This window comes from Hemitrygon akajei, unplaced genomic scaffold, assembly GCF_048418815.1.
Source record: "Hemitrygon akajei unplaced genomic scaffold, sHemAka1.3 Scf000113, whole genome shotgun sequence".
In the NCBI taxonomy this organism is placed as follows: Eukaryota; Metazoa; Chordata; class Chondrichthyes; order Myliobatiformes; family Dasyatidae; genus Hemitrygon; species Hemitrygon akajei.
The window spans coordinates 494,828-505,294 of NW_027331999.1; the positions used below are offsets into that span (position 1 = coordinate 494,828).

Below are 10,467 nucleotides of genomic sequence, written 5' to 3' on the forward strand. Positions count from 1 at the left end.
TATGAAATATGAAGTTGGTTAGCTACTAATGTAAAATAGCTCACCAAAAGGTTTGTCTGATATATATGCTCTTTTCGGACAACCCATTGATTTTTGGGGTCATAAGACATCAGTGGTAGTTCATGTCTAACCAATTTTAAGGTTTTTCCAGGGAGTTACGGGAAAGTTGATGAATCGAAGGAAATGGGTGTTGTCGAAGGAATGCACGGCACTTGACAAGGTACAGCACAGGAGGGTGGGCAAGAAAGTTCAGTTGCTCAGCATGCAAGTTAAAGTGGTAAATTGGATTTGACAATGGATTTTTGGAAGAAGACAGAGAGTGGTTATAGACTGTTGAATCTCTGACTGGGAGTTTGTAACTCGTGCTGTGCCACAGGGATCGGTGCTGTGTCCATTGTTGTTTGTCATCTATATCAACGACCTGAATGAAAATGTGGTCAATTGTATCAGCAAATTTGCAGATGACACCAAGAGTGGGGACGTGTAGTGGAGAGTGAGAAAGACGACCAAAGCTTGCAGTGGTGTCTAAACCAGCTGAGAAATGGGCTGAAAAATGACCGATGCAATTAAATGCAGACAAGTGCGATGTATTGCACTTTGGAAGGACTAAGCAGGGTCAATCTTATACAGTGACCGGTAGGGCACTGAGGATTGTGGTAGAACAAAGTGAACTTTGAATATAGGTCCATAATTCATTAAAAGTGGCAGCAAAGGTAGATACACACACAAAATGCTGGTGGAACGCAGCAGGCCAGGCAGCATCTATAAGGAGAAGCGCTGTCGACGTTTTGGGCCGAGACCCTTCGTCAGGACTAACTGAAAGGAAAGATAGTAAGAGATTTGAAAGTAGGAGGGGGAGTGAAAATGTGAAATGATAGGAGAAGACCGGAGGGCGTGGGGTGAAGCTGAGAGCAGGAAAGGTGATTGGCAAAAGGGATACAGAGCTGAAGAAGGGAAAGGATCATGGGACGGGAGGCCTAGGGAGAAAGAAAGTGGGAAGGAAGCACCAGATCGAGATGTAGAACAGATGGGCAGAAAGAGAGAAAGAAAAGAAGGGGGGGGGGACTAAATCTATCAGAGATGGGGTAAGAAGGGGAGGAGGGGCATTAACAGAAGTTAGAGAAGTCAATGTTCACGCCATCAGGTTGGACTCATATATAAGGTGTTGTTCCTCCAACCTGAGTTTGGATTCATTTTGGCAGTAGAAGAGGACATGGATAGACATATGAGAATGGGAATGGGACATGAAATGTGTAGCCACTGGGAGATCCTGCTTTCTCTGGCGGACCGAGCGTAGGGGTTCAGTGAAACGGTCTCCCAGTCTGCGTCGGGTCTCACCAATATATAAAAGGCCACACCGGGAGCACCGAACGCAGTATACCACACCAGCCGACTCACAGGTGAAGTGTCGCCTCACCTGGAAGGACTGTCTGGGGCCCTGAATGATGGTGAGGGAGGAAGTGTAAGGGCAGGTGTAGCACTTACAAGGATAAGTGCCAGGAGGGTGATCGGTGGGAAGGGATGGGGGGGGGGGGGACGAGTGGACAACGGAGTCGCGTAGGGAGCGATCCCTGTGGAATGCAGAAAGAGGGTGGAGGGAAAGATGTGCTTGGTAGTGGGATCCCGCTGGAGGTGGCAGAAGTTACGGAGAATTATACGTTGGACCTGGAGGCTGGTGGGGTGGTAGGTAAGGGCAGGTGTAGTACTTGTTCCGTTTACAAGGATAAGTCCTAGGAGGGAGATCGGTGGGAAGGGATGGGGGGGGGGGGACGAGTGGACAAAGAAGTCGTGCAGGGAGCGATCCCTGCGAAAAGCAGAAAGGGGGGGAGGGAAAGGTGTGCTTGTTAGTTGGATCCCGTTGGAGGTGGCAGAAGTTACTTTCCTTCCCCCCTGTAAGCGAGCCCCTGGCCCGCCCAGGAGGCTAGATCTAAGAACCCAAAACTCTAGCCTCGAGCTATCCAAACCTCCAAGCACTCCGTCCCTAGACAACCCCAGACTCTAGCCTGAGCTACCCAAGCCTCCAAGCACTCCAAAAACTCACGTACCCAAGAACTCCAGGAACCCAAGTATCCAAGATTCCCAAGAACCCAGGACTGTAGCCTCATTCTACCCAAGCCTCCAGGATCTCCACGAACTCCAAGATCTCCACGGACGCCACGAACCCCACGAGCTCCACGAACGTCACGAACTGCGGCCTGTCCCGTCCCTTAGCTTTGTCCCACCCTGTTCCTAGTACTTTGTGTCAACATTTGGGTCCTGTCTCAACGCTCCCCCTTATGACACTTACCTCATTTTCTTCTCTACTGAAATGTCCCTCCTTTGTCAACATCCAACCGAGTCTTTCAACCTTTTCTTCAATCGCTTGTTTGAACCTGGCCCTGTAGAACTTCGTCAGTTGGTACAGTCGATACTCGCCCCCCTCTGCCAGGAGGTCAGAGACTGTAAACTCTGGCTCTGTGAATATAAAAAGAGAATGTCGTCACAAACTCAAATATCGCTTGTCTCCACCGCTCTCACCCAACTCAATAAACCAGTCATGTCTTGAATCTCAGTGTTCACTTGCTTTCAGCTGGAAACAGTATTTTGCCCAAATCTCCAAAATTGGCCTTAAAACCGACACATCAATGCGCTGGACATTACGTTACCAGAAGGACCACATTCACTAGAAACCTGCCTCACCCACCGTCCCATCCACTTACAGATTTCAGGTTAAGATGGGTAATAAATGTTGGGACTGTCAATGACAGTTGCTTCCCAGAGATATTCTCTCCATCCTGGCGAATACATTTCCCATAACTCATATCCTGGAAATACTCTCTTATTCGTTTAGCTGCATTTCCTCCGATACACATCCTGGAAATCATCAGAGCAGGTAATACAGTTCCTGTAGTGGGGTAACGGGTGCCCACTACACCACATGTACCACACCCACACAGTTCCCCTCTCTGACCAACCATCCAACAAAGAAACACATTCACCCGCCTTCCTACCTCATTCTGTGAACACATCACCCTCACATTTCACTCACCTGCTCCTTGTGGGAATGTTGATAATTCCATGTTCAATGAGCTTCCAAGCTGACAGGCAGTCGCCTCACTTGTGCCAGTTCCAGGGTCCTGATCACTGTCTCTGACGTCACTGTCTCTGGGCTGACAGGCAGCCACCTCACTTGTGCCGGTTCCAGGGTCCTGCTCAGTGTCTCTGACGTCACTGCCTCTGGGCTGAATTTGCTTCACTTCCGCTGCGGCCGGACCACATTTCATTGGGACATTGCTCTCAATCTGACCCTGCTTTGGCACCTTGCTCCCCGTGTCCCGATCATCTTCCCTTAGAGATTTGCCTGGTAAAAACCGCTTGAGTACTTTCCGTGCCCGATTTAATTTCCCACCTGAAGTAAATGATGAATAGCAGGTTTAGAGTGATTTATACTCGAACAAAGATTCACAATGGGTGTCTGCAATGGAGCTGAGACTAATACCCGTAGTTCCTGTAGTGGGGTAACGGGTGCCTACTACACCACATGCAATACACTCACATATTTCCCCTCTCTGACCAACCATCCAACAAAGAAAGACATTTACCCGCCTTCCTACCTCATTCTGTGAACAAATCACCCTCATATTTCACTCACCCGCTCCTTGTTGGGGACTTGATAATTCCGTGTTCAATGAGGTTCCGAGCTGACAGACAGTCGCCTCACTTGTGCTGGTTCCAGGGTCCTGATCGGTGTCTCTGACGTCACTGTCTCTGGGCTGACAGGCATTCACTTCACTGGGCTGAATTTGCTCCACTTCCGCTGTGGCCGGACTACATTCCATTGGGACATTGCTCTCAATCCGACCCTGCTTTGGTAGCTTGCTTCCCGTGTCCCGGTCATCTTCCCTCAATGATCCGCCTGGTAAAAGCCTTTTGAGTATTTTCTGTACCCGATTTAATTTCCCACCTTAAGTAAATTATGAATAGCAGGTTTATAGTGATTTAGACTCAAACAAGGATTCACAATGTGTGTCTGCAATGGAGCCGAGACTCCGGATGACCAGATTTGGAGTGGGACTGTGCTGGTGAATGTGAACCACACTTCCTGCCAGGTGACCATCCCGATAAGCCAGTGTCTGGACACATCCAGTCCCAGAAAAAGAACTGGATATACTGATCACCGACTACGCATTAGTTGAACAGACTGATAACCAGCCGTTATTAATGGAACGGCATCAGGTGATACCGGGAATTATAACTGGGATTATCTTCCACAGACATAAATCTCCATGGATCAGAAACTGTCCAGTCACCTGTGTCACTCACAGACAAGCCATTGGATTACTCATGGTCCGATCCTCCAGATCACATGCTCTCCGTTTGCTTTGTCACACACTGTCTTGTCCCCTGGGTCACAGACTGACCATTGCCTTGATACCAACAATGTCCAGTCCCCAGGGTTACAGACTGATCATAACCTTGAAGCCCATGATGCCTAGTCCCCTGGCTCCCATCCCATCTCCTGGACGATGATTGTCAGGTAACAACTGTACAAGTCATTGGCAAACGGAGAGTCTTGCGTGCATTTCTGGCAGCTAAGCTTAGTCTCGCTTTTGCAGTTGCTAATCTATAGGATGGATGTGATTCAGACGGAAAGAGTGTCGGGGAGATTGACCAGTACGTTACTGGATGGGGCTGTTTGGTTTTTGTGTTAAATGGTTTGGCTGGAACAGTTTGCCCTGGATCATGGGAGCTTGAATGGTAACCTTACACATTTAATGAACAAATATAAAAATGCATGATTTGAAATGAATGGCAGTGATAAATGATACTCGGAATTTTGTTAAAAGATTATGACATTTTTGATGTGATGATTGACGCCAAATATGTTTTCTGTATAAGTAAGAGGGGTAGGCATAATAAGCTGTAGATTCAGCTGACACCCTTTCGGTCTGTTTTAAAGAATATCTACATTTTCTTGTTTTTTTTTATTTAATTTTGATTTAACAATCATCTTTGAAAATGATGTTTTTCTTATGTTTTTACTGACCGAAATAAAATGTCATTCATTCATTCATTCATTCAAAAGGGGCATTTTTTCATGTAGTGGTTGATGGGTATAAATTACATGAAGCAACAGGAGGCTGTAACACAAATAAAATTACAAAGTTGAGAAGTTGTGCGAGGAAAAAGGATAGAAGAAGTCTGCAAGGGAAATTTGGGAAAAGCTGCTGGGAAATCGGGCAAGCTCAGAGACATTTAGAACAGCATGAATTAGTCCAGGCTGTAACCTTTCTTTCATTCCACCTGGAATCACAGAGTTGAGCACAATCACAATGCCTACAGGAGACAGAGACAGTTGGTCACTGGTTATACCGGGTCTCCCATCAGAGATACTGGGAATTTAAATTCAGGTAGCAGGTCATCTGAAGAGGGAAATATTGAGAACTCACGTTCACCTTTTTGGCCACAGACCGGACATGGATTGGGGGATGAAAAAAAAGAATCAGGTTTATTATCACCGGCATGTGACGTGAAATTTGTTAACTTAGCAGCAGTTCAATGCAACACATAATCTAGCAGAGAAAAATAATAATAAATAATAATAATAATAATAATAATAATAATAATAATAATAATAATAATAATAGAAAACAAACAAGTAAACCAATTGCGTATATTGAATAGATTTTTAAAAGCGTGCAAAAACAGACAGACTGTACATTAAAAATGTGAGGTAGTGTCCAAAGATTGGATGTCCATTTAGGGATCAGATGACAGAGGGGACGAATTTGTTCCTGAATCGCTGAGTATGTACCTTCAGGCTTCTGTACCTACTTTCTGATGGTAACAGTGAGAAGAGGGCATGCCCTGGGTGCTGGGGGTCCTTAATAATGGACGCTAACTTTCTGAGACAGCACTCCCTGAAGATGTCCTGGGTACTTTGTCGGCTACTGCCCAAGATGGAGCTGACCAGATTTACAACCTTCTGCAGCTTCTCTCGATCCTGTGCAGTTACCCCTCTATACCAAACAGTGATGCACCGAAGCAGACCACAAGATAATCCAAAATGAAGTGTCTCCTGATCCTCAGCCATTTCGAAGGCTGGCAATGTTCTCGGCTCAGCTACAGAAAACAGAGTTCGGAAAATTCTCCTCATCAACTTTGCGCATCGAGGGGGGAGATGATAGCTGCCCTGCCAAAACGTGAAATGTTGTATTATCACACAATTCCTGAAATCCCGGAAATGCTCCAATCACCTGTGTCTGAATTTTATAAATGAAAGTTGGAGATGTCTTTCACCTCTAAACAGGCCCTGATGTGCAACAAACCCTGAACCTGGACTTTTACATAACAAACAACACCGCTGTCTCATTTCTGTTTGTGTATCACTCTCAACCTACTGATTCAAGGTCTCCGGCTCCTTTCACCCAGGTGAAGCTTTGCCTGGTGAGCGGAGTCATTCGACCATTACTGGTGTCAGGTCCCTGCGCTGGAACTGTTGGATTGATCGACTACACAAAATCGCTTTACCAGTGGGATCAATGACACTGCTTGATGAAACTTTTCTCTGCCCTGTTAGCGCCTGTGTAAGTTTCTTCATCTGAACTATTGTGCACCAATAGGGCATAAGTTTAATTATAAAGATCCCAGTGAACATACCTGTTGCCATTCTGATTCTGACTGACGATTGTTGATTGTCGGCGTCTTGTTTACACTTTGGTCGCGTTGCAGGACAGCCCCACCTGCTGGTGATGCCCTGAATTACACAAAACAGGCAGACAGTGAGTCAGAGAGAGTAGGATTACTTTGCAAATGTGACAGTACTGTCATCCTCTGTATCACAGCAGCAGTGTGCTTAGGGACCAAACATCAAATCCCACACCATGTCTGTATGTCGGTCCGGTGATATCTGGCGCATCCTACTGATAGAGTCACAGAGCAACAGAGCGCAGATACAGACCCTTCAGCCCATCGAGACAATGCTGACCACAGTGTACACTTAGATGGTGCTAATTTCCTGTGTTGGACCCATTTCCCTCCTGGCCTCTTCATTCCATATTCACATCCCAACTGCTTCTGGAATTATACAATCGTGCCTGCCTCACCCACTTCCTCTGGCTGCTCCCCTCCACATCATCACCAAACTCTGCATGAAACCGTTGCTGCTCGTGTTGGTTTTGCAATCTATATACCACTCCTCTGCCCATTTAGATCCGCTATAAGCTACGATAATCTTCACCGTGAGTACCATCTACTAATTTTGCGTCAACCACGAACTGACCAGTCAAGCCTTGTGCACCTGCATTCACTTCATTGCTATCAACTAACAAATATCAAATGTTACTTGTAGCTTTGCGATACAGCACTACTTACGCGCCTCCATTCTGAGGAGAAACCTTCAACCATCACTCTTTGCTTGCTACCTTCAAGGAAATTTTTGAATCCATCTAACTTTCTCTCTCTGTACCGTATGGGACCTTATCTTCCAGACCAAGCTGTCATGAGGCACCTTGCCAAAGGCTTTACTGGAGTTCAATGTACACCATCCACTCCTCCTCCCTCATTGATAATCATCTTCAAATACCTTAAAAAGGTATTGTTGAACACAACTTCCCATGCACCATGCCATGGTGATTCCTGATCAGTCTCTGTCGATACAAATGTTAGTAGATATGCTGTGTGTGACTTCTCCATATTGTGGGAAATTATCTCCCGCACCTGCCCTTCAATTTTCTCCACTCACCATCAAAAAGCCAAAATGGCAACCCGTAGTAAGATTATGCTTCTCCAGATGCTCAAATTTCTTATCCCTCAGTAACCACTCCAAGGGTTTGCCCACCCCCGATGTAACACTCACTGGTCTATCATCCCCAGGATTTAAACCCATTGGGTTTATTGAATTACATAACAACATTTGACAGCCTCCAATCATGTGTTACTATCCCTGTAGCCAGAGAGGATGCAATGTTCATTGTTAATGCCCCGTAATCACCCCTCACTTTCTGTAGTAACATGGCGTTTATTGGTAAATTGAACAACATCACTTTCTTAGCAGAATGGCAATATTATGCTATTATCACAATCACTGTCCATCTCATTGGTAACTCAGAATCAAAGCATTCATTAAGCAGCTCACCTATCACTGCATCGTCCAGGCATGTTTCCATCTTTGCTCCTGAGTATCCTACCCTAAATTTATTCCTCCTCCACTTCTTCACCCACATGTAGAACGCCTTGGGCTTTCCTTTATCCTACTTCCCAAGAACTTCTCAAGTTCATTTTGACTTCTATGTCGCTTCTTAAGTTCCTTCCAGGATACCATATAATTCTCTAGAGCCTCGCTTGAATGTTGCTTACTGTACCTAAATAATGCTTCCTTTTCCCTCTTGCTTAAATGTTCTCATCCCTTGTGAACCACGGTTCGTTTATATAAACATTCTTTCACTGTGTGTGGAACAAATCTACCCCGAACCGCATTCAAGTGTTCCTGAAACAAACTTCACAGTTCCATCTTGCATTTCCCTTTGAGAATGTTTTCCCAATTTACACCCCCAAGATGCTTCGAATACCATTGTAACTATCCATCCACTGATTAAATACTGCCTCGTATCGTCTGCTATTATCCTTGTCCATGACCATGATAAAAGTTGGGGTGTTGTGGTCACCATCTCAAAAAGGTCACCCATCGTGACTTCTGTCATCTGACCGGCATCAACTGCCTCAAACTAGATGCAGTATGGCAAATCCTCCAGTTAACCCATTCACATACTACGTCAAGAATCCTGCCTGGAAGCACAATGCATTCTGCTCCATTGACACATTTTGGAACAAGGAGGTGGGATCAATATCAGGAAAGTTGAGATCAATAATGATAATAACCTTGTTGTTTTTGCACCTTTCCCAAAACTGCCAAGTTATCTGCTCTCATTATCCTAGTGGCTTTGGGGGAGGCCTGTAGAATACTTCCAGAATGATAGCCCCCTTCCCTTTTCTGATTTCCACCCACATTGATGTCCTCTGTTTATGTAACTGTCATATGATTCCTAATTAGTAAAGACAATTATCCCCATTTCACACCCCCCCCCCATATGTATTATGAAACAACTAAAACCCTGAGCATCAAACAGTCCGGTCTGTATAATGGTGATAACATGTACCATCCATGTTCTAAGTTACTCGTATTCTTAATACATATTGTATTGAATTAAAGACATTTCCAACTGACTACATGACGCCCTGTCCACAACCGATCCTTCCACAGTCTCTGTGAACTTCGCATCTACCTTTATATCAACTCTTCTATTATCTGACCAAACACTCTGGTTCCCATCCCGCAACGACTGAGTTTAAACTAACCCGGCAGCTCCAGAAGTCCTGGCTGCAGGGACATTTATTCATCTCAAGTACCGATATAACCCATGCCTTTGGTACAGGGCCAAATGGGAACATAACTTCATTATAAAACCTAAATATGCTTAATCACAGATTCGTAGGTTCTGACAATTTATTAGTAGAAATGTACTTGATGGCGACAGGGTATACAAATGTAAATTATTGGTTGGCATTTGCTAGTTAAGACTGAAATGTGGTGCTGGGACATTTGGCTTCAAGAGGGTTTGCGGAGGCTTGTAGGACAACATACTCGAGGGCAAGTATATCGTTGCAGATTGCAATAGACAGAGGAGTTAATGACATGTTGCTGTAGTTCACGGTAATTCCACATTTCTGCAATCACCAGAGCAGGAAAAAACTGCGGCCTCTTATAAAGGGAGGAAATTCTCAACGCATTTTGAGACTATTGTGACGTAAAACAGCCAAGCAAGGAAACAAGCAGAACTGATAAGAGTTTGAAATGAGTAAACAATATGAGGGAATGTGCGTGACTTCCCAGAGTAATTAGCAAATCTGCAGTGAGTGCAAATGGGTCTGACAGACGCATACTGGTATTCCGAGGCTTATTTAGTCCCACTCCAGCTATTTCCTACCTTCCTTGATACAGAAATGTTATGTCTAAAGGACCAGTGTTTGGGTAAATAAGACTCACCAACCTTTCTCCTGGCTGAATCAATGGAGACGTCACGTCAGATGGGTTATCTCCATTTGGTGCTCTCCGTCTTCGGGCTGGTTCATTGTTGCTGTTCCCTCGTCTTCAGTTGTGATTTTCTCCTTGTCGTGGACTTTTCTTCCAATAAATCTCGCAGGTCAGGTCTACCTTTAACCAGAGAGATAATGAAGCATGTTACTCATACAAAGTAGAACAAAGAATTAAACGTATTGGAACTTGAACTCATATATAATGATGCGAGTGAAGAAATCTGTAACTGCCCCTCACACTTTACAAAGCCTGACATGGGATACAAAGTAACACGCACAAAATTGCTGGAGGAACTCATCAGACCAGGCAGCATCTGGATGTCGACTCTACTCTCTTCCATAGATGCTGCCTGGCCTGCTGAATTCCTCCAGCATTTTGTGTGTGTTGCTTGG

General features: G+C 45.1%; 1 protein-coding gene across 1 annotated transcript in view; it reads right to left on the reverse strand.

The window, feature by feature from the left end:
• LOC140723448 (NACHT, LRR and PYD domains-containing protein 12-like) overlaps positions 1-10,047 on the reverse strand; it is a 38,538-nt gene extending 28,491 nt beyond the window's left edge. The window contains exons 1-5 of the mRNA XM_073038026.1: positions 10,029-10,047; positions 6,640-6,736; positions 3,632-3,943; positions 3,029-3,388; positions 2,288-2,454 (exon numbers count right to left, since the gene is read on the reverse strand). Coding sequence (XP_072894127.1) covers positions 2,288-2,454; positions 3,029-3,388; positions 3,632-3,943; positions 6,640-6,649 — 849 coding nt within the window. The 5' untranslated portion in view covers positions 6,650-6,736; positions 10,029-10,047. The remainder of the gene's footprint in view (positions 1-2,287; positions 2,455-3,028; positions 3,389-3,631; positions 3,944-6,639; positions 6,737-10,028) is intronic.
• Between the last annotated feature and the right edge of the window lie 420 nt (positions 10,048-10,467).